This window comes from Lepisosteus oculatus, chromosome 18, assembly GCF_040954835.1.
Source record: "Lepisosteus oculatus isolate fLepOcu1 chromosome 18, fLepOcu1.hap2, whole genome shotgun sequence".
NCBI classification, from domain to species: Eukaryota; Metazoa; Chordata; class Actinopteri; order Semionotiformes; family Lepisosteidae; genus Lepisosteus; species Lepisosteus oculatus.
In genome coordinates, this window is record NC_090713.1 from 21,529,290 (window position 1) to 21,557,229 (window position 27,940).

At 54.2% G+C, this 27,940-nt stretch overlaps 1 protein-coding gene across 8 annotated transcripts; it reads left to right on the forward strand.

Annotated features, from left to right (window-relative positions):
- The first annotated feature begins 1,178 nt into the window (after window positions 1-1,178).
- On the forward strand, window positions 1,179-27,940 carry sf1 (splicing factor 1). 8 transcript variants are annotated; one of them, XM_069180511.1, is made up of 13 exons: window positions 1,179-1,299; window positions 3,340-3,773; window positions 14,223-14,351; window positions 17,092-17,167; window positions 21,231-21,383; window positions 21,779-21,868; window positions 22,356-22,539; window positions 22,822-22,937; window positions 23,551-23,658; window positions 24,059-24,245; window positions 24,406-24,655; window positions 25,555-25,716; window positions 26,091-27,940. In XM_069180511.1, the coding sequence occupies exons 1-13, from the start codon at window positions 1,223-1,225 to the stop codon at window positions 26,453-26,455; spliced, it is 2,331 nt and encodes a 776-aa protein (XP_069036612.1). In that variant the 5' UTR covers window positions 1,179-1,222; the 3' UTR covers window positions 26,456-27,940. The 8 variants fall into 8 exon arrangements, with proteins under 8 accessions (XP_069036612.1, XP_069036614.1, XP_069036613.1 ...); XM_069180513.1 differs by having other exon boundaries at window positions 24,406-24,640; XM_069180512.1 differs by having other exon boundaries at window positions 24,409-24,655.

Here is a 27,940-nt window from a genome sequence, read left to right on the forward strand (position 1 = left end):
TCTTATCAAGTCGTCTCTTGAGAAATCTCCAGGGTGTCGGCTTCAGCAACGTGACTGGGCAGCTTGCTCCTCACTCCCACCACCCTTGGTGTAAAGAAGTCCTTCCTGTTCTGTTTTAAATGGACTCCCACAATGCTTTCAATTGTGTGACAAGGGATTCTCTGTGATTTGCTTTTAGGGATATCCTTTTATTAATTTTTTTATTGCAACCACAAAAAATTGAATACACAGCCGTACATACAACATAATCACTGCTGTACACACCTGAAGAAGGCTCCACGGCCGAAACGTGTTCTTTTTCTTCTCTTTTCAGCCTGGAATAAACCTATTACTTGTTCCTTTGCGGCCTATGCCTGCTGACGCAGCTCCCCATCTTAACTACTAACATAATCAAAGGTACATGATAAGTTTCAATTTAGAAAAAAATACTAAACTAGTTAACGTCAATTCTTTCATGTACGTACGTGTAGAACTGGTCTGGAGATATACTCTGATGTCTGTTTTAAATTGTTCAAATATGGATCTCTTCCCAGACCATTTCATTTGATGTATTTTTTTGTAAACATTACATTTGTACAGTTTTTATTTAAACATCAGAAATAAAATGTATATAATAACAAGCAAGTAAAATGATTATGTCAATAACAAATAATATTTTTGTTTTTCTTTACAATGGGATTCAAATATATATACTGTATATGGGAAATCCCTTGTGATTTAACTCGATCTCACTTGCACAGTGCTTACTGCCCGTTAATCTATACATGAAATGAAATGGTCTGAGAAGAGACCCACCTTTGAACATTTCAAAAGAGACATACCTTTCCTAAGAGGGCATACCTTCAGATATAATTTCTAAATGTAAGGACATGAAACCGTATGTGCGTATTTTATCTTTATTGACTTTGTTTCATCTTGTTTCGTAAAGAGCAATCGTGGTATGCCCCCCCTGATTCTGGTATATGTATGCTTGTGTATACTGTATGCATTTTGTTTCTTGTTTTTGTTATTGTGGCGACGCTTTTAAAAAAAAGAAAGAACTTCCACCGCACAGTCCGCCATTTTGAAGAGCTCGAAGACCGCTTTCCCGCCCCCCGCTTTCCCCACTTCCGGCGCACGACGCGGCGTCAAGCGACGCACGGGCTACGTGCGGCGTACGTGCGCGGAAGCGACGCCATTTGCTGCTGCTGCTGCCGCCGCCGCTACTGCTGCGCCGTGGCGGATGTTGGCTTTGCTTATAACAGACCGAGCTGAGCGGGAGAGGCCATTTTTTGTGTGTGTGTGTGCGCAAAACTTAAGGTAGCTTTCTTTTTTTAAACAAAAATTCAGTCATTGAGGCCTCGTCTTAAAAAAAACAGGCATAAAACGGAAAGTCGGGATTTGGTTGCGATAGAGCCCCCCGCGATCGCCGGAGTCGTCTTGGAGCCGCGCCGGGAAAGAAAACGGTTTTGTTTTTGTAAGTGAGCGGAGGAGGAGGAGGAGGAGGGAGGGTGAGACGGGCTGAACCGCCGGTTTATTGTTTTCTGCGCTTAAAACGTTAGCATACTGTGTGTCCTCGGCCGCTTTTTGGGGGTTTTTAAAAGCGCTTCCCCCGGCAGGTAGGAGATGGCGGGCGCACCGCGTTAAGGTCGTCCGAGTTCCCTGGCGGGAGGGAGCCAGTCTCTCCCTGGGCATTGCACGCAGACAATATTCCACGATTATTATATTTTTTATGGCGGACGTGCGTTATCGTACTTAGGTGTTCAGTTGTGTGTGAGTGAATCGGGGGGCGGTAGGCTTGTTTCTCGCTGCCTGGGGGACCTGCCCCTCGCCATGAGGCCCGTGTGCCTCTGCTGCTGCTGCTGCATTGTTCTGGACCCGGAGCTTCACCGTCCACCCCGGTGCACCGGAGTCCAGCCGGCTTAGAGGGGGCTACGGCCGCTGTACCTGGGTCTGGGCGCGCTTGGTTAATGGGTCACTCATCGTCGCTCCTGATGGGCGATTTAAAGCAGAAATAATACTTGCACGGAATCCAAAAAGGGTATTTTCTTGTTCTGGGAAGATGCGCGGCACACGCAACTTTTCGCCGGCGCGCTGCTACTTTTCCTGCTGTTGGAAGTCTGTTCCCGGTAGATTTGCGCCCACAGAAATAGGTCAGGCCGGCTGTGTTGCACAAAGCTTGCACGATGTTGGGTGGGGGGTAGTTTTTTTTGGGGGGCGGGGGGGGGGGGGCTTATATCCGTTGGATCGCTCAGTATCGTGACAAAGGAGCCGGGCGAAATGGCCGGTCTCACCCATGCGCTTTTTTTTTTAAGCAGCCCGGCTGTCGGCTCCGAATAGTGTGGCTGGGTAGGCCTGTTCCACCCCCCCACCGCCCTTTGTGTAACGTGCTTGGGGGAGCAGGGACCTGAGCGTCCGGGCTCGTAACTGGAAGGGTGTGGGTTCAAATACCAGGCGAGACCCTGCTGTCGTACCCTTGAGCAAGGTGCCACACTCGGGGAAAACTCTCCAGGAAAAACCCCAGCTCCCATACATGGGAACACGTGTGTGGTGATTTGGATAAAAGCATCGGCCTGGGTTTTTTTTTTTTAAAGTCATTTGTCTCCCCTGGATTGTGTTTTGCTGGTGGTTTTAACGTTTGAATGTGTTCAGTTCACGTCTTTGTGTTTCTGTGTGTATGCGCGAGTTGTTGTGTTTTGATAGCAATGCGTATGACTTGTGTCCAGATAGTCCTCACCCTCCTGCGCTGTGGTGTGTATAGTGTTGGTGGACCAGTAGGAGCCGTTTTCCCTGCTGAACCAGAATTTCCCAGTAATTACCCCCTCCCGTATGGCGAGGGGACAGTGTGCCGTAGTAGGTGCCACTCTTCAGGCGAGACGTGAAGGTTTGGACCACTGGGGTATTAAAAATCTCAGGACTGTTGGTAACAGTAGGGTGTTTATTCCAGTGTCCTGGCTGAACTCCGCTCTGGGCCTGTGCAGTTCAGTCCCGATACATTCAACAGGCGAAGCAGTTTCTCTCCCCTCCCCATGATCTGCTGTGTCTCCCAGGTGGGGGCTGCCAGTGCAGAATGATCACTGTGTGTCTCCCAGGTGGGGGCTGCTGGTGCAGAATGACCACTATGCGTCTCCCAGCTAGGGGGCTGCTGGTGCAGAAGGATCACTGCGCGCCTCCCAGCTGGGGGCTACTGGTGAAGAATGAGCACTGGGCGTCTGTATGTAAAGCAGTTAGGGTTGAAAGGCGCTCTTCAGAGGCCAGGAGTCCCCTGCAGTTTATGCTGTCTGCTGTTTTGCAGCGGGGCTTCAGATCCCTGCGTTGGTCCCTAACCTCTCCCCCACCCCCCTGCTTCCCTTCCCGCAGAGCGCCAGAGGAAAGACTCACCATGGTGAAGATCTTCGTGGGCAACCTGTCGCCCGACACCACGGCCGAGGAGCTGCGCGCCCTCTTCTCCCAGTACGGCAAGATCTCGGAGTGCGACATCGTGAAGAACTACGGCTTCGTGCACATGGAGACCAAGGCGGAGGCCGACGAGGCCATCCGCAACCTGCACCACTACGAGCTCAACGGGCAGCCCATGAACGTGGAGATCAGCCGGGGCAAGGCCAAGGCCTCCACCAAGCTGCACGTGGGCAACATCAGCAGCAGCTGCACCAACCAGGAGCTGCGGGCCAAGTTCGAGGAGTACGGCCCCGTGGTGGAGTGCGACATCGTCAAGGACTACGCCTTCGTGCACATGGAGCGGGCCGAGGACGCCATGGAGGCCATCAACGGGCTGGACAACACGGCCTTCCAAGGTGACGAGCCGCGGGCGGATTGGGGGCCAGCTGCCCCGTAGTGCTGGGTTGTAGTCGGGGTCTCCTGGCCTTCCTATGTTTGTGGTCTGAGGGTGGGTAGGGGTGGGGTGTACCATCCCACAGACGGGTTGGGGGGGGGGGGGGGTGGAGGTGTGGAGCGTACCATCCCAGTGACGGATATGATTGGGGGGGGGGTGAAGGTCTGGTGTGTACCATCCCAGGGACTGGTGAGGGAGTGGGTGTAGGAGTGGGCCGTACCTTCCCGGGGGGGGGGGGGGGGGAGTGGGGCCTACCATCCTGGGGACAGGGGGGGAGGAGTGGGGCGTACCTTCCCAGGGACGGGGGGGGGGGGGGGAGTGGGGCCTACCATCCTGGGGACGGGGGGGGGGGGGGTGGGGCGTACCTTCCCAGGGACGGGGGGTGGAGGTGTGGCTGCAGCAAAACCTCCCCAGGTTTTCTCCCGTCGCGCTCCCAGCCCTCGGCGGTTTCTGTCCGCCCCCGGGATCGGACGGGGCCGGGAGGGAGCGGTCGAGGAGATCGGGATGCTTACTCGCACCGTACGGCCCGCGAGACACACGCCACTGCACCACCTGTGGGCCGCGCGTTCCGAAATTCCGGAAGAACAAATAGCGTCCAGGGCGATGAGTGTGGTATTCCGGGGCATTGCCGTTGGCTGTTAAGGGTTTCCTTTCAGTGAAAGGGAAGTTCAAGGAAATCGTTTGTTTTTTGTTTGAAATGGCTTTTTTCCCCTGCGGGTCTTGTGTGGGTTTGGATGTCAGCCGCGGGGTGGGGAGCCCTAGGTGTGAAGACTCCACGGGGGGGTCGTCTGTCTGTCCCCCTGCTCCCCCCACCCCCCATTCTTTGTCCTCGTTTTTTTTTTTGGAAGGAATGTTTCTGGGGCTTTGCGGTAACTTCATGTGGTAAACGCTGGCGGCGCCGTCGGCCGTCGAGGCGCGGACGAGACGTTGGCCTCCCGCTAGTCTGTACCCCCGCCCTCCTTCCCGAATCTGGCGAACTCGGTCCGTGGAAACGGCTCTTCCGTTCGGGAGTGTGTGCCGGGAAGCGGGTGCCGGAATCTGCTGCGGACCCTACCGTGCTGAGCCGTGGTGGGGGCAGGGGGGAGTGGGGGGCAGGGGCCAGTCGGAAGTCACGTTCTGACCCGTGAACAGCACTTGTGGCCCCAAAAAACAACCCCAGACCTTATCCGGTTCCTGAAACGACTGTCGGCGAATCGCGGTCCCGGCCCTCGCCCACACGGACGTGATCTTGCGGTCCCTTGCGATTTGTTTACACCGATAAACGGTTTCCCTTTACCACATGCGAGAGTTCCCAGAGTGCCTTGCAGCATTGCTCCAGTCAGGAGTGTGTTTGTGATGAGAGTGTGTCTCCCTTTGTCATGTGTAAGAGTACCCAGAGTGCCTTGCAGCGTTGCTCCAGTCAGGAGTGTTTGTGATGAGAGTGTCTCCCTTTGTCACGTGTAAGAGTACCCAGAGTGCCTTGCAGCGTTGCTCCAGTCAGGAGTGTTTGTGATGAGAGTGTCTCTCCCTTTGTCACGTGTAAAAGTACCCAGAGTGCCTTGGAGCGTTGCTCCAGTCAGGAGTGTTTGTGATGAGAGTCTCCCCCTTTGTCACGTGTAAGAGTACCCAGAGTGCCTTGCAGCGTTGCTCCAGTCAGGAGTGTTTGTGATGAGAGTGTGTCTCCCTTTGTCACGTGTAAGTACCCAGAGTGCCTTGCAGCGTTGCTCCAGTCAGGAGTGTTTGTGATGAGTGTGTCTCCCTTTGTCACGTGTAAGAGTTCCCAGAGTGCCTTGCAGCCTTGCTCCAGTCAGGAGTGTGTTTGTGACGAGAGCGTGTTTCTCCCTTTGTCACCTGTGAGTTCCCAGAGTGCCTTGCAGCCTTGCTCCAGTCAGGAGTGTGTTTGTGATGAGAGTGTCTCCCTTTGTCACGTGTGAGTTCCCAGAGTGCCTTGCAGCGTTGCTCCAGTCAGGAGTGTTTGTGATGAGAGTGTCTCCCTTTGTCACGTGTAAGAGTTCCCAGAGTGCCTTGCAGCGTTGCTCCAGTCAGGAGTGTGTTTGTGATGAGAGCGTGTCTCCCTTTGTCACGTGTAAGAGTTCCCAGAGTGCCTTGCAGCGTTGCTCCAGTCAGGAGTGTTTGTGATGAGAGTGTGTCTCCCTTTGTCACGTGTAAGAGTTCCCAGAGTGCCTTGCAGCGTTGCTCCAGTCAGGAGTGTGTTTGTGATGAGTGTCTCCCTTTGTCACATGTGAGTTCCCAGAGTGCCTTGCAGCGTTGCTGCCGAGTCAGGAGTGTGTTTGTGAGGAGAGTGTTTCTCCCTTTGTCACGTGTGAGTTCCCAGAGTGCCTTGCGGCATTGCTCCAGTCAGGAGTGTGTTTGTGACGAGAGTCTGTTTCTCCCTTTGTCATGTGTAAGAGTTCCCAGAGTGCCTTGCACCGTTGCTGCCGAGTCCGGCCGCGTGTCCGTGTCGCGAGTGTCTGGCCAACCTTGTCTTGCGTCTCTCTCTTTCAAGGCAAACTGATGAGCGTGAAGCTTTCGACCAGCCGCCTGCGAACCGCGCCCGGGATGGGAGAGAGGACGGGTTGTTATCGGTGCGGTCAAGAAGGCCACTGGTCCAAAGAGTGCCCGCTGGACCAGAACGGCTCCTTTGCGGACGGTTCGATGGGCCCGGGGGCGAACGGCTTCGGCCACGCGAGGTTCGGCGCTGGCGCCGGCGCCGCCGCGGCCCGTGGGCGGGGCTTCCCCCCGGGCTTCAGCGGCGGCTACGGCCCCGCCCACGGCTTCGGCGGGGGGGCGGGCTACGGCGCCGCCCCCGGTTACGGGAGGGGGGCGGCGTACGACGGCGCGGCAGCGGCCGCGGCGGCTGCGGCGGCGGCGGCTGCTGCCTACGGCGCCCCGGCGGCCGCCTACGGCGCCCCGGCGGGTTACGGTGTCGGCGCGGACCCGAACCTGGCCAGGGTGTACGGAGGCGACCTGGCCGGGAACAGCGCGGGCTACGGCGCCGCCCCCGCCTACCCGGTGCGGCGCTCGGGGTACGAGGAGAGGGACCCCTACGGCGTGGTGGACTTCTACGAGAAGTACCGGGCCCGCCCGTACGGCGCGGGGTACTATGAGGACCGGCGGGTGGCCCCCATCCCCCCTCCCCCTCCTCCTCCCCCCCCTCCCCCGCCGCCCGCGTCCTCCGCCGCCGCCGCCGCCATGAGAGACGGGCGCCTGGCCTCCGCCTCCGCCCTCGACCCCTACGAGCGGCGGCCCCTGCCCCCGCCCCCCGTGCCCGGCTCCTCGTACTACGCGCGGGACCGCAGCCCCGTCCGGCGGGCGCCCCAGGTGGCCGAGGGGTACACGTACGAGCGCTCGCGGCTGTCCCCGGTCTCCTCCCTGTCCAGAGGCGCCGGCGGCACCGTGTACGACGTGCAGAGGCCCAGGGACCCCTACGCCGAGCGGGCCCACTACACGTACTGACCCCCCTGCTCTTCTCACCCCTCCCCGCACTGCAAGGTGAGCACCATCTTGAGCCCCGGGTCCCCCGGTGCTGGTCCCGGTGACCCCCCACGCCTGCAGGTCTGTGTCCACGGTAGCACGAGGATCCTGATCTCTTTGTCCCCCCCCCCTCCTAGCTCGTACACATGCTGGAGCTGTAGGGAAAAACAATCCCAGACATGTGCCTGGAAGCAAAATGCAGCTATCCCAGTGCGGCACCTCGTTAGATCCAGTCGGGCCACCAGTGTTCTGCCGAAGGCGGGAGGGTTTGCAGACCAGCAGGTGTGTGGGGTCACCGGCACCGGGACTGGGGACCCCTGTTTTGGAGGGCCGAGGGTTTGGGGTGGAAGGGAGGGGCGGAGGGGGCTTTTGAAGAGTTAGCGGTTCAGATTTGGCTTTGACGGGTCGACCAGAGTGCCGTGCTCCTTTATCGGATTGGCCCGGCACTGGGAGAAGGAGAGGAGGAATGCCCGGAGCAGCTGGGGGGGGCTTCTCCCCCTTTTTAAACCTTGTGGGCTGCTGTCAAGGCTCCGGACCACCGGCACGGCAAAGTTGCGGGTTCAAATCCCACGCGTGCAGAGGAAAATAGATCCGCAGTCGCCCGCGCCGGCGTGGAGTGGCTCTGGGTGGACGTGTGAGCTGGGTGTAGACACCCGGCGTGACGTCGAGTGTCGGACAAAGGGGGGCTTTTGCATCTTGTCAAAGAAAGGGGTTGCGCCGGCCTCCAGCGCGCGCAAACACGTCTCTGTAGGCCATCTCCTCTCTGGGGGGGCGGGCAAGGGGCCGGAGCCTCACGAGAGAGGGGCGGCTCGTGTTTTGCCGCAGGAGGGTGGTGGGGGGACGGGGGGGTGTGTGTGGGGTGGTGAGGGGGGCGCTCTGTTTTTGTGAACCAGTTGCGGCCGCCCCCCCTCTCCCCCCACGCCCGCTGGCTGTGCGCTGACGCCGGTCTGGTCTTGTTCTCGTTCCAGGTGCGCGTGTCTCTGTCCTTGACGATCTCCGGCCGCGACCCTCGACCTGCGCCTCCCCCCTCCCCCCCCGGCTCTTTGCTTGTTCTCGCGGGTCTCGTGTCGGCGGCGGCGGCGGTGGCGCGGGCAGGACCGGCGGTATATCGCGGGGGCGCCTCGCCGTGCGTAACCAGTCCGGTTTTTGAACTGACCAATTTCGCCCTCTTGTTTTTTTGGGGGGTTTCCCAGAAGCCCGTGTGTTTGTTTGTTTTTTTTAATTATTTTGCTTTGCAAGCCAGCGAAGAGCTGCAGCTCTCGAGATGAGACGGGCGTCAGGCTAGTTTTCGTCCCCTACCCCCCCCCGTTGTAAAGAATCTAGTTAGACTGATATTGGGGGTTTTAACTTTCTCCACCCTCAGTGTTTGCCGCGGTAGCGATATCCCTGTTGTTTCGGCGGACTGGAGGAGCGTCCCCTGTCCCTTTCGAGGGATGGGCCCCGCTGGTCTCGGGCGTCGATGGCCGCCAGTGATGTATCTCGTCTTGGGCGGTATTGAAGGACAGAAGGCTGGGCTCTCGTGGGCGGGCCTGCTCTGCGTTTGACCCTCCCCCGAACTCATGCCGGAAAATCGAGACGGGGGGGGGGTGGCCATAAAGCCCCCCCTTTGATCGCGATCTGCATCGGTCCGAGCTGGGGGGAAACGCCCCCACTTGTAATCGACGAGGTGCCCGCGTCTTTTCGCCCCTCCCGGGCCTGAAGGGGGCTTCCCTCCCATCCCCCCAGGCTTTTTAACGAGCTGGTGGCACACGCTAATTGCTCCATCGGCCGGGCTGAAGCCCTCTCTTGAGAAGAGACCTCTTAACCCTGCTGGACAGCTCTTCGGGGACAGGAGGTGGGAGGGGGGGGGGCGGGGGAGAAGAGTATGTGCTCTCTCCAGGCAGGTGTTTCTTGAATACGCCCTGGCGTATTTCCAGGTGTGGGTCCTGATAGACGTGAAGCAGATCTCGGGGTTGCCCACAAGAGAGTCTCGCGTGTGCGCGCGTATATACGCACACGCATACCGGCGGCGAGCGTCGCAGGCGTTCAGGTCGATAGCGGGGTCTCTGTCCCGCGGGGCAGCACAGTCGTAGGTAGGCCTCGGTCCGAGCCAGCTCCTGCCTCCCGTCGGCACCGAAGCTCGGCGAGCCCCCACCCCCCCCCAGGCGCCACCGCCCTCTCCACGCTGCTTTTGTTTTTTTTTTTGTGTAGAAGATCGCCCCGCGTTCCGAACGGCCCCACGCTTGGCGCACGGGACGGGTCCTGTCTCTGTATGTTTTAACCTTTTTTTTTTAAATAAAAATTGAAAGAAAAAAAAAACCCCAGAACCGAGTGTGGCTTTTTCCCTCTTGTGTGTATTTTTTTGTTTTGTTTTTTTTTGGGGGGGGGGTGAACCGGCCGTCGGCGCTTGGCGATCCGTCTTGGGAGTCCTTCGGAACCTCCTCTGGCGGACGGCCCGCTGCGTCTGCCTCGCGGCGAGAGAGGGAAGGAAGCGGGGGTCCCCGAAAGATCCGAGGGGCTTTGATTAAAGATGGGGGCCCACGTTCCTCCCGCGAGGCAGGCTCGGGGTTAGTCGCACGGCGGCGGCGGCGGCCCTGGGCGATAACGGCTTCAACGTGGAGCTCCGGCCGATCTGGAAAGGGACCCGGCGGCGTGGGGGGTGTCCAGGACCAGGCTGGGCAGCTCGGGGGGCCCGGGGACCCTGTTCCGTTTCTCTTCCTGCCCGTCTTGCCCCGCAGGTCTGCGGCCCTGGTGCTGCAGAGCTCTCGGTCCAGCAGGGTTAACGGGTCACCCTGAAATCGCCCGTTTCTCAAGACGCCGGTCAGTGTTGGGGGGCGGGGGGGGGGAGATATGCTTGGTTACCTGCAGGCGCTCGGTCGCCCGGTCTGGGACTTCGATACCCGATGGTCCGCTGCCGTGGGAGATGGGTCTCGGGCTTCTCCCGGGGGCGTGCTGAACGCGCAAGGACGACGCGAGAGTCGCTCGAAATATCACGGCAGCCGTGCGTGATCCTTTAAGACACGGATAATTGGGAAGGGGTGGGGGGGGCTACCATTGAGTCCTTTTACTGGTGTGATTTGCCGTTTCTGTAAGCACCCGTTTCTCTTAACTGAGGCTACCAATGGACTGGCCAGTGACCTGCCGATGTTCCCCAGCCTTCTTTGTCCTGTACCCCCCAGGATCGGTTGCGTTGTCGGGGTGGGGGGGGTACTGCATGTGGAGGTTTCTCTTAGAGAGGAGGGAAGGCTGTGAGTGAACTTGGGGAGAGCCAGTTTGAAGGCCCGCAGGTTTACTAGCGCTCCAGGGCCGAAGGGTTACACCTCCCCCCACTGTGCTGTTAAATTTTCTTTCAGCTCCTAACGTTTTTGTGACGGGGCATCAAATCTCTGCCGATTCCGGGGTACCAGGAGGGCCTAGTACGAGCCTGTGCCTGGTCAGGGCGCCCTGAATCAGCTGCGTGTCTTTTCGGTCGGACACGACCTCGATTACTGAGTGGGCGAGACTTGCTTGAACCCGGGACAGTTTTTGACCTTAAGGACTGACCGCTTGAGGAAAAAGACCGGACCGAGCCGGATGATCGAGCAGGGTTTCAGTTGGCACTGGTCGTATAGGCAGGGTGGAGCTGTGGTCAGTCCTGCTGCCTGGCGGCGCTGGGGCCCTGGGTTCGAGGCCTGGGGGGGGCTGTCTGGGTGGAGTTTGCATGTTCTCCCCCTGTTCGAAGGGGTTTTCTCCCACAGGCCAAAGGCAGGCTGGTGGGTTAAAGGTGTGTGTCCGTGTCCTGTCATGGACTGGTGTTCTGTAGAGAGTGTACTCTCCAAACTGCACCTGTTGCTTGCAGGGATAGGGATAAAGTGATCAGTCGCAACACAAACCAATAGATTCGATTTCGATTGGAAAAACTCTTAGCCGGCCTGTAAGGTAAACGTTTGAAATGTTTACTTTTTTTTATGGATTTCCAAAACAAAATAGTTTCTACCAAAGAAAATGCATTGTAGCTATGTAGTTCTTATGCAAACGAAAGAAAGCGATGTGATTGTGATTTAGTGCGTATTATGGAACGGCTAATTTTAAAATTCGTTTTTTTTTCCAAGAAAAGATGGTCTTTTGATACGTAGGCCAGTTTTAAATGTTAATCTGTATCTTGGTGGAAAATCCTAGCCTCCCTTAATTTGTTTTCTTTGTAAAATATTATAGAGAATCACCACTCAGACTCTCTGGTTGCAAAGAAAACTGTTTTTTTTTTACATTTTTATTGAAACGACCCATTTTAATCGCTGACCCACGATTTAACGCGAAACGTTCGACTTCCAACGGGAAGACTTCCACTCTAAATCCCGCCCCCTTCCGTGAGCGGCGAACAAATGGGAGCGGGCGCAGGCGTCGAGGCTTTTCTCTGGACCAATCGCCGTCCGGATGCCCTGTGACTGACGTCCGAGGCAACCGATCCGCTTTCGACCCCAGAGAACGGAGGCAGCGCGAGGGCTCGAGGGGGGAGTTCTCGCACACGGGCCAATGAAAACGAGCGGGGCGTCAGATTGACGTCGGCTTCCGCCAATGGGGCGGCGCGGAGGGGTTGTTGTTCCTCCTTTGTGTAAGCTCGAGGACGCCATGCCGAGGACGCTCTCGTGAGAAGGTTCTGGAGGTTCTTATTCCGTTGAGTTTAGTGAGGGGAAAAAAAACGGTGTTTGAAACCTGTTATTTTTTTTTTAAAACCGTTTCCGCTGACGTTATCGTAGCCTTTTATTATTTCATTTCTTAGTTTCCTCGGGAAATGGCAACGGGAGCTAACGCTACCCCGCTAGGAAAGCTGCACCCCAGTATCGGCGCCAAGCGAGGTTTCGAAGCCGGGCCTGGAGCGGGTCTCATGGCTCCGCCGGGCCCGCCTGTGCCTTTCCCGCCTCCTCCTAATTTCCAGCAGCCGCCGCCGCCTCCCGTGCCTTTCCCGCCGGGCCACCAGTTCCCCCAGCCCGCGGCGGGGGCCTCGTTTCCTCCTCCGCCGCCGCCGCCGCCGCCGCAGCAGCCGGCAGCCGGGATGCAGCCGCAGTCGGGCGGCGGAGGTGAGTACGCGAGCCCGGGGATGCGGCGGGGGGCCTGCGGCGGAAGTTACCGCGTTGCCGCCCGTTACGGGGGGCGCTCGGGGTAAAAGGTCGCGGGGAGACGTGTGGGATGTCGTTTCGCGGGAAGTCCGAGCGAGTAAAGACGAGGCACAGAAAATATTCTGCCCATGTGCGCAACGCGGCTGGTATAAACTGCGCAGGCGTGTGGGCCGGCCAGGTGGCTCAGTGTAGCGTTTCTTGAAACTCTTTGCGTCGAGGTACTGTCTTATTTCGCCCCGGAATATCGCTATTCCCTCACGCCCCTGCTAAGGATTCGTTACGGTTTTTTTCTTCTTTTTTTTTTTTCGGGGAACCCAAATATTCTGATTTCTGGATGTATGCTGTCCGGGGGAAAGGCTGTGGTGCTTCTCGGGCTTGGTACGTGTGGGAGAAAATGGCAGTCGGGAGTTACGTTTAAAGATGTTTTGAGATTTTCGTCCCGGGTCCGCTGAGCTGAGGACCGGCCTCAGCTGATCGCCGCCTGCGGGGGTGGGTGAACACGGTCGGAGATGCGTGATTGAGCCAGATCATTCAGAGCCTTGCAAGTCAGTAAGTCGTGACTTTATGGGCACGCCAATGTAGACAGTTAAGTGTAGGGGTGATATCTGCAGAGTCTTGGATGTATTAAAACTTACTGAGAAGAGTGTTAAGGACCCAAAGAGCAAAGAGTTGCTGTAGATGCATTGATTGATAGAGATGGCCTCATGCGGGCAGTGTTTCTAAGGTGAGAAAAGAGGTCTGAATCCTACTTTTCACGTGGGGCTAAAAAGCCAGTCGAAGATAAGGCTTGGGTCCCATATTCCCATGGGTGAATGGGTCCCATAGGTGCAGGAAGTTAACTCCGCCGTCGCATGGTCTCATGGACTAAGTTAGGCTGGTTGTAATCTGAAAGCACTAGGAAAACCAGGTTCCCACTGAGAGGGGTTCTGATGGACCGGTTCCTTACCCTCTTCCCTCGGGACCAGAATGCCTCAGCACAGTGGCAGGATGGGGTGTGAAACCACAGTCCTGATTGCTTGGTTATTAAAGACCCCGTGGCTTGTAAGAACTGGCGTGAACAACAGCAACGAGGCCTCACGCTGCACGTTTGCAGCAAAACGCGCAGGAGGTGAAAGGCTCGGCTCTGTGGGTGTTGTGTGCGCGGCGCGGGTTTTTCTTGAATCAGACGGGCACAAGCCCGGGGACCTCCGAGAGCATCTGGACCAGAACGTCACTGTTGGTCAGGTCGGTACAAGGTGGCTCTGCGTTTGGGTTAAAACGCTGAAGGGAGGTTTGTTTCTAGTGAATAACGGCGCTCGAGCCGGTGTGGAAAGGCTGTGGAGAGACGCTGCAGTTTGTTTCGCGGCGCCTTGCGTGGCTGTGTGGGAGGTATCTGGGTGTTCATGGGTTCAAATCCCAGGATCTCGGGGGACACCTCGGCTTGAGCCCTGTATTTCACCCCTGGATTGCACCTGCAAACTTGAATGCAATAAAGGACCCCTTATGTGACCTTTGGTGGGTTTCTTTACAAGTGTGGGACATGGTCATTGTGGTCAGCCTGCTCATTGAGACAATGGTTCCAAGTCAAAGGGGGTCCCTGGGGTCGTTAGTAGCTAATTGACCTGAGGATCTTATCCAGCTGTTTCTTGAAAGAGACCAGGGCATCGGCTTCAACAGGATGGCTGGGCGTCTTGTTCCACACCCCCACCACCCTCTGGGTAAAGAGGTGCCTTCTGTCCTTTTGTTTTCCGTGCACTTCCATGTAGTTTCTGTTTGGAAAAAGCACAAACCCTGCCCGTGCCTCTGGGCTGCTGGAGTGACAGGACACGGTAACGAGGCTGAATGAAGACCAGTCTGCACCGCGCAGAGAGGAGTCTGAACGCTTCCTCTTTCTCCCTCCTCAGACTTCGGCCAGAAGAAACGCAAGCGGAGCCGCTGGAGCAGCGAGACTCCGGACCAGAAGACGGTGATCCCAGGCATGCCGACCGTGATTCCGCCCGGGCTCACGCGAGAGCAGGAAAGAGCATACATAGGTAACTGTCCTCTCCCGGCCTCCTCCGTATCCTGCCCGCACGGGCTGCCTCTCTGCCCAGTCAGCCGAGGTGAACCAGGGAGAGTGCTGTCTCTCTTCCGAGCGCTACTCGTTCTAGGAGAGGTGCATCTGTCGTTCTGTCCGTTGATTTTTCTGTGTGTGTGTGTGCGTGCAAGGTTTCCTAACACGTGCCCCCTGGTTTGCACTGCGGAGCTGTATGACCTGCAGCTGACACAGCTAGGTTTATCAGTAAGAACGTGTCCTGAAATTCAGGGTGTGGGCAGTCCAATACCCAAGTGCGCTGGTCTCGGTGGGTCACCAGCCCAAGCCCAAGTAAAACTCTCGGGACGTTTCCTAAAAGACGACTCTGAGACGGAAATCGCCACCGAAACACCAGGTTTTGTTTTTGTGGCATGGGCGAGTCTAGAGACCAGGCGCTTGAAAGAGCCGAGGGGCTCGGTGTAAAACCTTCCAAAGCCAGAGGAGGCTTCCAGCGTAAATAACTCCACTCAACCAGCAACTGAGATCACATCTTAAAGATGCCCAGCTGTACAGAGGGATGCAAGCAGTCGAGGGCTCCATTGTGTGCGCAGAACAGATTTCTATTGGCTCGCATCGATATAGGCCTGGCTCATGGCTTTCCCTTAATTTCAGCTTCGGTCAGTTTTCCCATTTCGGGGACGTTCTTACTGATAAGAGTCTCAGCCGTGCGTTTCCCATTCCTGCTGGGTGTGCCGAGCGCCGATGCGGAATGCGAAACCCCTGCAGACGCGTGCGCCGTGCCGTGCTCCTCACCGGGGGGAGAGGCAGTTTGCGGCCTTGAGGTCTGCCTACCACTGGACACCCACTGCTGCCCAGAGAGAAACCCTTCTGCATGTGGCTCGAGAGGCGTGGGTTTTTGCGGCAGAGACCCGCCCGCGCCGGCAGCCCCGGCTGTTTTCCATCCCCCCCCCCATGGAGTTCACGGCTGGTTACGGAGCGCTTGCTCTGTTCGCCGGTCTTAGAATCGATCCTCCAACCGCAGCGACGCCAAAGCATCGATCAGTTCGTGAGCTCCGTGATGGCGGGATGGAAATGGGTCTGGGGAAAGGTTCCATGGAACCTCATTTTAAGGATGAGCTACGAGAATTAAAAGCATCCAGCAGTGCATGTTTCGAAGGGCCAGTCGAGGACTGATCTGGGCTTTTATCAGCCGTGTGGGCTGCTCGATGGGGAGCCTTAAGGACTTGTGTTAATGTTCACTGGCAGACAAAACGGCAGCTCTTTTTCCATTGCATCTATCACCCTGTTACCCGATGACCGTCAATGAGTAGGGTATTTGGCTTAAATCAGACGTTCAGTGTTCTAGTGACTGGTCAGGCTGCATGGCAGCTTGAACAGCAGGTAAGTTGCTGGTGTGTAACTGCTCGGTCGCGGAGTTATTGATATTGTTCAGATTTAAATGGTTGGCCTTCCTTTGGTATGTAAACATTTAACCTTTTTTTTGTTCATTTGGATGTTGCTCACTTTTGTTCCCCTGGTCATTTGTGGTTTTATATTTATTTCAAATAAGTACTGAGGTTTCACTTGTTACATTAGTGCGAAGAGTATTTGTTTTACATGTTCCAGTGTGATGGTTCTGTTCATTACAGTACAGTAGCGGAGGTTTCACTTGAACCGTGGCTGTAAAACCCTTTTGATCACACTTCTCAATGTTGATAAAGGGTTAACAATTGGCTTACTTTTTTCCTCCCTTGACAGTGATATGAGACTTGTTTTTAAAGGGGGCTCACCGGTATGTTTTAATAACCAAAGACTAAAATTGCTATTAATATTTTTTTGCCTCAGTCACTTGTTACACAGTAACTGTAGACATTTAAGTTTCACCTGCTGATATGATATTGGACGTGCAGCCCAAATGCAGGTTTCAGTCTTTAGTGTAAACGCAATAACCTGCATGTGGTTTTAAAAAGACATTCACCTGTTCAGCCTACTACTGAATACTATAGTCCTTTTCAGCTCAAGTGGAACAGAAACAATGTAGAAAGCTTGCAGTGACAGATGGCTAGTTCTCCATGAATGCTTTTTAGAATATACCTTTCAGGCTTCCCTCTAAAGGCTATAGCCATTTGGGTCTTTCTCCTTCAGTTTGAATTGGTGTGTTTTTAACCAGTGATCAAATGTGAAAGGGCTCCTTTCAGCTGTCACCTGGGATGCACAGGCACCTGTAATTCGGGGTGCGAGGGGGGGAGATGTCCTTTAAAACAACTGGCTGGCCTTACATGGAACCCTGTCCTACTGTTGCTGTTGAGATGTGGCTTTGCTTTAACCCTTCTCCCAGGACTGGGAGGCGAAACTGGCTTCCCCTCCCTGGCCTCAGTGGCTCCTCAGCTCTGTTGTCTGAAGTGGAGTTAAGCGAATGGCGATGTAGGAAAGCAGCCTTGAGCCTGTGCTCTGTAAAGGCAGCGGGCTGTTGGCTTCTCAGTGGGTTTTAGGAAGTGTCCCTTTTCACGCTCTGTCCCCTTTGCTGTTTGGAGCTCTCTGCCCACGGTGCCCCAGTGGTGGGGGAAGGGTTAAATCTCTTAGGAACTGCAGACAACTTTAATTCTTTTCTTGTCCTCCCGTTTTTAAACTTGTGCGTTACTACTTGCAAAGACATGACAGTGCTCGTTAGTTTTCTCCGTGTGTTAGAGCTGTTTTTTGTGCTGGTAACCATCTCTTTCCATCCTTCTTGTTTTCTTTCCTAACCTGATTTCTTCCAGTCCAACTGCAGATCGAAGACCTGACTCGTAAACTGCGTACAGGAGACCTGGGAATCCCTCTTAACCCTGAGGACAGGTTGGGCAAAGCTTTTAACCCACGAACAGTAACATTTTTACCTTTTTGTTTAATAAAGCCAAATGTTCATGAATGCTTTCTCTGATTGGGGTGTTAAGACAGGTATAGAATTGACTGGGCTTAAGTTATCAGTTGAGCCTGGAGTGTTAAGAATATCAAGATCTTATTCTATTAATGACCTGGTTTTTGTCTTGAAAAGTTTATTCCTCTGCTTCTCCATTTTAGCTGTCCTGCAATATGCAGCATCCGGAATAGTCAAGTCTACTGAATGGGGACTTGCTTCTGACCTGTCTCGTCAAAGCAACAGCAGCCCCTAGTGGTTCAAAATGTGTACTGCTTCCAAGGATGTTCACAGTCCTGAACGTGACTATTCTGCCTGTCCACCTGGCTATCTTCTGCTCTAGATTAAAAATATGGTTGTGCACGCAGTTGCTCTTACAGTTTTAGAACTGATTCTGAACAGGCAGTGCTTGAGCTGCTCTGACATTTGACTGTGCTTTCATTCTCGGGGTCTTTCATACAGCAATACTTTATTAGTTCTGAGTTTGCTGTTACATGTTAGGATTAGGAAACAGGCTTAGCAGACATAGAGAAGTAAGAGGACGATATTAGTAAAACCAGGTCATTAATTTAGGAACTCAATGTTCCTGTCTATATACGTCTTCCAAATTTTTAATAAAAGCATGTTGTAGATATGATGGGCCATCGGCTCAATTTGTGAATCAAACTATTTTTGAGCATAAATGTTTGTCCATATCAGGATCATAATTCTAATCGCACGAAGCTATTGACACTTAGTTTTCTGTGCTTCAAGGAATTTCCAGCCCTGAAGAGAAATGATTGTCTTGCTGTCCTGGTTTTTTTGTCTTGTTCAAAGAACCGATCTTATTGAACTCATGAAACCTGCTGATCCTGCTCGATTATAAACGCTGACTTCTTTATGGACTTTGTATCGGGGAGCCTGGGGGCTCCATACCTGCTCTGTAACAAATGAACTGAGACCAGCAGCTCTTCTGCCTCTTGGGCTCGATACGTTGGGCACGGCTGACCTTTTCAGTCCTATAGAGCAGGTGCTTCTCTGCGGGGCTTTCAGAGCTGGGTGAGAAGAGCACTAAGCCAGGGGATTGGGAAGTCCATCAGGGTGGTGCGGTTCAGTTCACCCACCTTCTGCGAGAGAGGCGCTTCTAAATCCTGGATTAAATTAAGCACCCTTCTAGGGTGTCTGCAGTTGTGAGCACACTGGTGGAACTGCGGCACATGTAATTCCTTGTAGCACAGCAAACAGAAAAGTGCAAGAGCCTTTAAAACTAAAATTGCTCGTCACTGGAAACAAAATTGGCTTATTTGAAGCAGCTCAGTGACGGCTCTGTGTAATTTCAGTCTAGCTGTTAATTCTGTAGACGTGTGCGTGATTCAGGGAGGAGCACTGAAATCATTGTGTGTCATGCTGTTCCTTTTGGAAGGAATGGACTTGCTGAGCTTTAACTTTCACCATTAAAAAAATAATTCAAAAACAATGTGGAAATGAAGAACAGCGTTGTTCTCGTTTCATAGAAATTATTTCGCACTAATTTGTGGGCTTGGGGTTACAGTTCTGGGCTCGAGCGATCTTAGTACTGGTATGAAGTGATCATTCAGGAAAAGGTCATCAAGGCATTTTGAAGGCGTTGTATGAAAGCAGAGAACACATTGAGTAGGCAGAGTCCAGGACTGGTACAGTGGCTATGTGCCTGACTCTTTAGAGGTCTGAAATATTAAAAGGTGAATTTGTTTTTTTTCCCCCCAACTGCATTTTCTGCTTTTAAATCTTTTAAAGCCTGGATTTAATATCTCAAATTTCTGTTGGTTTCACTGTTTGAGTACAACTCCTTCAACATGGTACAGGTATTAGTTTTAAACGAACAGGATCAATTCTTACTGTATTTGAATAGATTAGTTAAGTACTTGTATTTGATAACATTGAAGATTTGTTTTGTCATCAGATCTTTGTGTGATGTTATAGGAATGAATATATTTTCTGCAGAGTAATATTTCGGTGTTCTAGGGTTATGTTTTTAGCTCATTTTAATGGGGGGGGGGTTCATTAAATTGTTAGATGTGATCGTTTTGTTATGATCCCTTAATACATAATGATATTTTCTCCAGGGGAAATTCAAAGATTTTCTTGAATGGATATCAGATCCTATATAATAGCTTAGAGAATAAAAATGACGTCTCCCAGGCAAATCCACTATCTTTGCTTTAAAGGGTCATGAAGCGGAGTTGTAATTCAAGATTCCTCCCAGAGCGGTCTGAAATCTGGTCACATTTTCCCCCATCTTAAATAGATGTTTGACCTCGGTGCTTTTATATAACAAGGGTTCAGAAGTCCAGCCCTCTTGTTTGGATCCACTTTCTTTCAGGTTCATGAGTCGGTCTAATGGCCTGAAGGACTTGCTTGATTTATAGCATTTCAGACTGGAGCTGGGGTGAGAGCTCGCGCTTGTGCATCTGGATTTGTGCGCCCTTGTTATATTGTGTAATTTAGGAGAGACCGCACAGAAGAGGATGACGTCTAATACATTTCTCTTTTTCGCTAAGTAATCCCGTTTTGCAGCGTAACCTCTTTAGGGAAACGCTAAGAGCCTGTTCCTAAATTTTCAGCGGCCGCAAAAAGAGGCTTTTGTAATTTTCTCTGGGGAACCCACCCGAAACTCCTCTCGGATCTTTCCTGGTTAGAGAGAACAGTGACGTAACTGTAGCCTGGTTGAAAGCAGGGTTTTCCAGGTTGTCACCGTTGGATTTTCAAGACTCGTTCAAGGGAAAACTTTTTTTTTTCCTCCTCCTCCTCCTCCTCATCCTCCTTCTCCTTAACGGTCTCCGTGCGCCGGACCGTAAAAATCAGAACTGCTCCTTTTGGGGAAAGGTGTGCGCAGGACAAAGCAGAGCACAGAACCTAAAAGGAAATTTAACTTTTTTTCTCTCTAACCAAATTCCCCCACTCTAACCTTTTTCAAGCACAGAGCCTTTTGCACAGAGAATCGTGTGAGACACAGGGTTCAGCATTCGAGGTGGTGGAGTAAGAGCCTGGTTTAACCTATTCATAGCTAAAATATCGCAACCTTCTTACTGGTCGGATTTCCCCCGACTCCCAAACCCCCCCCCTCCCCCTTCCTTGGAGGATTAATCATTTTTGTGTTTAAACGCCTTTATTTTGCTCTTCTTCTTGATGCCTCGTTGGAATCCTGTACACGGGATGAGTCGTGCCGCGGGGTTAGCGCCTGCGTGGGGCAGAGAGGAAGAGTGTGGGTGCGAGCCCTCCCCTCTGGCATGCGTCGTGCTGCCGGCCCCACACCCCCCCCCCGCTGCGCGCGGGCCCGGCCGGACGTGTGGGGCTGTAATGAGGGGCCTGTCCCGGCCTGGGGGGGTGGGGGGGGCATTGATGCTTGATGGAAGGGCTCCTGAGCTTAGCAGCCCGAGTTTGGCCAGCCAGCTGCGCTGGGGGGGGGTTGATGAACGGAATGAAAACATCCCGGAAAATGAAGCCTCCTCCCCCTTGTTCGAGACCCGTTCCCCAGCTATAGCGGTTGATTTCCTGCAGGGGGCACTAGCTCCACCCCCCCTCCCCCCCCCCCCCGATTGGTTCCAGGTCCTTCATTTGTTTCCTGTTTTTTATTTTAAAAGTGCTGATATTGCCCCCCCCGCCCCCCGGCCCCCGCACGTACTGTCCGGTGGGTGTTAGCTGCATATCGCACCCGCTACCAGGAGAGTAACAGTGTGCCCATGTTACCCTTCTGTTCAGTCTCGACATGCTCACCGCTGTATTCCTTGCATTTGCCCACCCCCTCCCTCCTCCCTCCTTTAAGATCAATTGTACACGCGTTGTCTTTCCTCTTCTCTGGAGTTGAGCGAAAAGGTGCCTTGCTTACAGAAGAGTTCGGATTCTAGGCTAGCCAGTCATAGGGAGTGTGTGCTTTTTTTTTTTAACATGAATGTCGTTGCTTGCAGAGAAGGGGATATTAACGGTCTCTCACCTCTCTCCGTTCCTCTTCCCACCCTCCCCCTCCCCCCCGGTCTCCCGCAGGTCCCCCTCGCCGGAGCCCATCTACAACAGCGAGGGCAAGAGGCTGAACACGCGGGAGTACCGCACCCGCAAGAAGCTGGAGGAGGAGCGGCACCTGCTCATCCAGGAGATGGTGGGCCTGAACCCCGAGTTCAAGCCCCCCGCGGATTACAAGTACGCCCTTGTCAGACCCCCTTACCCGCTGCCTTTTGCTCTGGAGCCTCGCTGTCGTCGTCGTTGCGTGAGAGGGGCTGTGGCGTTGCTCAGAGGCGCCGTTTTGGAGTTGACCCCCTTTTGTGGTTATTGGAAGCTCGGTTTCGTGTTGGCCTGAGAAAACCAGTCCTCAAAGAGACTTCCAGCCTGCACTGTTTCTCCCCCCTCCCTTCTGTTACCCTGCGTCACTCAAGTTGTCGACGCCCTCGCTTCACACAGAAGCGAAGCTCGCCTCTGTCGGGCTGGGTGGTGGTGGTAGTGGTGGTGGGTGGGGTTTATACGTCATTGGGTTTCGAGCTCTGTTTTTCTGTCCGTTTGCTAACGTTGCTCCCGTGTTCGGCCACCCCTGTCTGCAGGCCCCCTGCCACCCGCGTCAGTGACAAGGTGATGATTCCCCAGGACGAGTATCCCGAAATCAACTTTGTGGGCCTGCTGATCGGACCACGGTAAGAACAGGTTAAGGGCGGTGGTTAAGTGGATCGTTCGGACCTTGGCTTTGTTAGCCGGGTTTCTCTCAGCCAGCTGTTTTGTTTCCCACAACTTAAACCGTAGTATGAGACGTTCCCGTCAGGGACCACTTCCTGCCTTTTGTCTCTTAGGAGCTCATCTCGTGACCCTGAAAATTTGTTTCAGAGAGACAGAGTTGCTCTCGCGTCCCGCACAACAGCTGTGGGATGGTTAAAGCCTGTGCTGTTTCAGACTGTACCCCAGCTTGAAATTGAACTTTATTGCCATATGTAACCAGTACTGGTACTGGAATTCTTACTCACAGAAAGTCTCTCGATTGTAAAACAAGTGTAAAAAACAAGACAAAGTGCAAACAGTGCATCAAGACAGTGTACAAACAAACAATAGACAATGTGCAAGTAATAACGTAGCTCCTGCTATGACTGTGGTTCTCAAAGTATCTTACTCGTGCTCGTTGTCCTGCAGAGGCAACACCCTGAAGAACATCGAGAAGGAGTGCAGTGCCAAGATCATGATCCGGGGGAAGGGCTCGGTGAAGGAGGGCAAGGTGGGCCGCAAGGATGGCCAGATGCTGCCCGGGGAGGACGAGCCGCTGCACGCCCTGGTCACCGCCAACACCATGGAGAACGTCAAGAAGGCCGTCGAGCAGGTGGGCGGCGCCGACACTCGGGGCTGCCGCCGCCCTGCCTTTCTGTGCAGTGAACTTTCCTCCGTTTGAATTCGAGGTGCTTCAGACACCCCGTGATTCATATCACTCGCCATGGGTGCTTCGGGATCATCTTGGGAAAACGCCTTTTTAAAAAAATGTAGGCGTTGACGCCAAGTTGAAAAGGTTTTTTTTTTTTCTGGGGTGGGCTTGAACCTCGGATGTGTCCCCGCGAGCCGGCGGTGGTGACCCTGTTCACACCCCCCTCCTCCTCCTGCGTTTCAGATCCGCAACATCCTCAAGCAAGGCATCGAGACCCCCGAGGACCAGAACGACCTGCGCAAGATGCAGCTGAGGGAGCTGGCGAGACTCAACGGCACCCTGCGGGAGGACGACAACCGGTACCTATCCCCCCCCCCCCCCCCCCCCCGTTTTCTCACACGGAGTCGTGAGGCAGAGGGTTACACACCGGTGGCTTGCCGGAGCTTATAGATCGGTTCTTCCATTCTCATCCCATTCGGGGGACACAGGGGGAGTCCCGTCGAGCAGCGGGCTCAGGGCAGGGTACACCCTGGGTGGGACGGCAGTCCATTACAGGCCAGACACACACACACACACACACACACTTGCACCAGGGCCAGCCTTCCCAGAAGCCAGTTAAGCTCCCAGCATGTTTCTGGACTGTGGGAGCACCCGGAGGAGACCCACACGAGCACAGGGAGAACGTACGCACTCCATGCAGACAGCACCCCAGGTCTGGCATCGAAGCCCGTGCCGCGAGGCAGCAGTGCCCACCACTGTGCTGCCCAATTGAGGATCTGTTGTGTGTCCTGAGTGATCAATACCCAGAATCTTTGTGCTTTCATGCAAGAATAGTGATAGTTGTCTTGTGATGGACAGCACACGTTTCAAGATGTCATTCTGAGGTTGTAAAATGCTCTCGCGAAGAGCGGCGTTGAGCCAGGAGTCCTGCTGGGGGCTGGCATGCTGAAGGTGACTGGTCTTGTTTTGCAGGATCCTGAGGCCGTGGCAGAGCTCGGAGCCGCGCAGCATCACCAACACGACGGTCTGCACCAAGTGTGGTGGCGCAGGGCACATCTCCTCTGACTGCAAGTTCACCAGGTAGGTCCTGGGGCCCCGTCGTCAGGAAGCTACCTCGGGTTTATCATCGTGTCTGTTTTAGTGCTCGAAAGGCCAACGTAACTGTCACGGCAGGTGTACTTGCTAAGTGACACACCTGTGGACTCGCTGGGATTAAATACTGGGAATCTCCTATGTCAGGCCTTTTATAAGAACGGCCTAAACAGACACTGGGGTGTGTATTGCAGGGGGCGTTGGAATATGTGTAATACCATCCCAGTTTTCAGGCAGGAGAGCTCTCCTCTGACGCTGAATGCAGTGGACTTAGTGATATAGATACTGATGACTGTAGATAATAGGGTGTAGTAGTTTTGTCCCAGAGCAACCCAGTTTCCACCAGCGTGCCAGGTTCTCTGTGGCGCCTGGTCTAACCTGTGAGCAGCTCTTTCGCCTCCAGGCCGGGTGAGCCGCAGTCGGCCCAGGACAAGGCCCGGATGGACAAGGAGTACCTGTCCCTGATGGCGGAGCTGGGCGAAGCTCCCGTTCCGTCCTCTTCGGGCGGCCACTCCAACGCCCCGCACCACGGCGGCCATCGGGGCTCGGGCCCCGGCGGCAACCAGCCCCAGCAGGTGAGCCCGTGTGCCTCGGCCGCCCCTGACTGGACGGTGCTCTTCCTCTCCGCTCCTTCCTGGTGCTTGCTGGCGTTGCTGAAATCTTCGTAGTTGCAGATCTTTTTTTGGGGGTTTTTCCTTGTGAAATTTGACATTATTTTTGGTTTTGTTTTTTGAGAAGAACCGGCCGCCCTGGATGAACTCCGGCCCGTCTGAGAACAGGCACTTTCCCAGCATGCATGGCGGCCATGGCGGCCACGGCGGCCCGGGAGGGCATCACAACTTCCCGCCGCCGATGGGCATGGGCGGCCCACCCATGCCGCCCAACCCCAACGGGCCCCCTCCTCCTTGGATGCAGCCCCCCCCTCCTCCGATGAACCAGGGTCCTGGGCCACACGGACACCCCCATATGGGTGAGACTTCTTGGGGTAATGAAACTGGATTCTGTGAGCGCTATGCGGTGTGGTACCTCAGAAAGAAGCTTTAGGCCTGTCGCCCCCATGTGTGAAAAGTCTGAAAACTAATGTGGTGGTCGGGTTGGCTTTGCACGGTTATTCTCCCAGCAAGGAAGGTCGAGCGAGCTCCTTCGATACCGGTTATTCTTTCCCTGTTTTTGATTACACTGAAAGGAGGTGGGGCTATACCTGCCCCAGGTCAAAGGGGAACTGCAAGGGTATTTTTATGTTTTGGGGTTAAAAGGATTAGCAGTGATGTGCGCGTTTCAAGCCACAAGAACGGTAAAATGTCCACCGTAACGGGTAAAACCTCCCATTTACGTTGCGAAACGCAGGAAGTTTCCAGGTCTGCTCAGCGCCATGTTCTGGGATTCAGGTGTCCGGCCCTGCGACACAGTGAACAAGCAGGCTTGTGAGTCCAGCTCTTCTAATCCAGTAGAAATACTGCTCTCCTCTCCAAGACGGTTTCACTGGCAAATACTGCTCACTGGTTAACTCTGCCTGCGGATCACGCTGGAACATTTCTGCGGTGAAATGTCTGCTGCACAACCTGTACTTATCCACTCGTACATCTCAGTACATTACAGTGAGCAGGAAGGGCTGCTTCACGTCGCAGTTCGTGCGAACTCTCGGGAGCATGGCAACTTGCAGTACTTTCACAGAGCTCAGGGATTTCTGCTGCGTTCCGAGATGGAAGAATTTTAAAATAACTGGCCTGTGAATTTAGGACTACAGCCCCGCCTCTCGCTGTGCAGACGGCCCGGACTTGGCGCATCCCAGTAAGGATTCCGAGGGGATGCAGGAAGGCCCTGCCAGCTCCTCTGAGCCTTCTGAGCTCCTAAAGACGGTTCTCTCTCTCCTCTGCCCTCTAGGCCTGCTGCCGCCTCCAATGGGTCTGATGCCCCCTCCTCCACCTCCCAATAGCCAGCCGCCGCCGCCGCCTTCAGCGCCGCTCCCTCCGTGGCAGCAGCAGGCCCCCCCTCCGCCTCCGACCAGCAGCATGGCCACCAGCGCACCGCTGCCATGGCAACAGAGTAAGTCCCCCACCCCCCCTTTGGTGCAGCCAGCCTGCTTCGTTCGCCCCAGCCAGGCGGTTCTCGGGTGGCAGGGCTCTCGGGGATTGAGTTGGAGAAGCCGGCGTGGTGGCCGTCGGCTTCTGGTTCAAAGAGCTTTCAGCTCCTTATGGTATTTTTTGTCCTCAATTTTTCAAAGTCCGTACTGTGTGCTCCTTATTGGAAGTGACTGTAGCAGTTGACCTTCTAGTACAGTCAAGCAGAACTGGCATATTCATGATCACCGAAGAGACTCGATTATTTAAAGCCTTAAATACATCAGACTTGGTACTAGATTGGCGAGTCTCTCCGTTTTCCTCATGCTTGACCATCGATCCTTGTTTTCCGCTCTGTAGACACCATCACCACCTCTTCTCCGGGCTCTGGAAACCTGCCCCCTTGGCAGCAGCAGCAGCAACAGCAACAACAACAGCAACAGCAGCAGCAGCAGTCCTCGGGGTCCTCCGCCCAGCCCCCGCCTCCCATGGGGAACCCCTCCCTGGTGCCCCCGCCGCCGGGAGTCCAGCCTCCTCTGCCCCCCGGCGCCCCTCCCCCTCCCCCACCTCCTCCTCCGGGCTCTGCGGGCATGATGTACGCCCCCCCTCCTCCCCCGCCCCCCATGGATCCCTCCAACTTCGTCACGATGATGGGGATGGGGGTCCCCGGGATGCCGCCCTTTGGGATGCCCCCTGCGCCCCCTCCTCCGCCCCCCCAGAACTAAGCTGCCCCCCCTCCTTCCACCCTCCCACCCCCGGGTGGAGCAGATGTGCGGACTCTGACCTTAACGCAACTGTTTTTAGAAAAAAACAACACGATGTAAATACTGGATTTCCACACAGGGCATTTTTAAAAGGGGAAACTTTTAACGTTGACATCACCACGCTGTTCTCTAAAGGTTTGGAGTGTGGTGGTGAAACCAGTATACTGGTCCCATACCCTCGAGGCCCTCTTGCAGAGTCTTTCACGAGGGAGGAGAGTCCTCCTGTGTGGAACAGTCTTAGACCTGATGAACGTGGCGCTCTTTCGAGTTGGTTTTAGACTTGAAACACCGGAAGACCCCTGTGTGTGTGTGTGTAATTATTCTGCTGTGGAGGTCTGAGCATGACGGGGGTGCTGTACTGAGGAACAGTGTCGGCATTCCCAGCCCAGTCCCAGGTAAACTGATCAATCCCGTGTTTCTTCCCTGTAAATCTCACCCTGGCATCGACCTCTTTTGTCTTCTAGCTTGCAAATTGCAACTTGAGTTTGCTGTCCTAGCTTAGGACTCCTGGTTGTTTTTTTGGGGGGGGGGGGTCAGTTATGTGTATATTGTTTCCTAGTGAGATGTTTGGTTTTTCATTGTTGTAAAAACACAGCTTCCTTGGTAATTTTGTGATCCAAAGAGGCGATCCTCCCCAGTCCTGGTTTGCAATGAAAAATGAACCCCCTGGGATCTTTCTAAAATTACTCATTAGGGCCTAATGGGGCATAGGTCATTTAATTTCAAGCTGTGGATGGAAACCCGATTTGTAAATCTTTTTATTTTCCCCTGTAATGGGTAGTTTGGGCTTCCGAGATCCTCTGAATCGCGGGAAGATCTTCTAAGCCACAGAACGGTTTTATTTGCGAAGTCAAATTCAGAAGCTGTGGGAAAATGTGATTGAAAGGTCGGTGTTGCTAATGGGTGGTGCCTGTTGCTTTTGAAACGGCAGAAGCCTTTTCTCTCCTCAACAGATGAGAACCGTTTCCCCGAGTAGACAGATCTAAGCTGTTCTTCACCAGCTGCCGCCCCCTCTCCCTCAGGGTTTTTTCTGTCATTCAAAACCGCGTCCTGAAACTGACCATCTAAAAGGCCCCTGGCAAGACCTGCAGTTTGTCTGCCTTAAAATGTGCAAGTCGTCAGATGTGAAGAGTATTACGAATGTTCCTGAACTGGCATCGAAAATGTGTCATCTGTTAAACGTGTAAAAAGACTTTTTGTAGTTTTTTTTTTTAAGCTTGTTCTCCCCAAGTTGGACATCTGGGCCCCACGCCCCCTGTGACCTTGCCAGCAACACTACGTATTGGTCAGTGTGCTTTGTGGTCTTGCTACCAGGAGTTCTGCTGTGCCCCCTTCCCAGCCCCCTGAGCGGCTTTTTGATATATCGGTTCTATTGACTTTCTATTATTGATGTTTATTTTCTGTATCTTTTCAGTGAAAATAAAGGGGAGTTATAAATTTACAGAA

Bases quoted from the DNA above. Each gene is read 5' to 3' on its own strand.
- sf1 (XM_069180511.1), top strand. From the start codon at position 1,223: ATGTTGGCTTTGCTTATAACAGACCGAGCTGAGCGGGAGAGGCCATTT. The intron at 21,384-21,778 runs GTACGCCCTTGT...CCCTGTCTGCAG, and splicing joins AAGCCCCCCGCGGATTACAA to GCCCCCTGCCACCCGCGTCA. The intron at 23,659-24,058 runs GTAGGTCCTGGG...ACCTGTGAGCAG, and splicing joins TCTGACTGCAAGTTCACCAG to CTCTTTCGCCTCCAGGCCGG.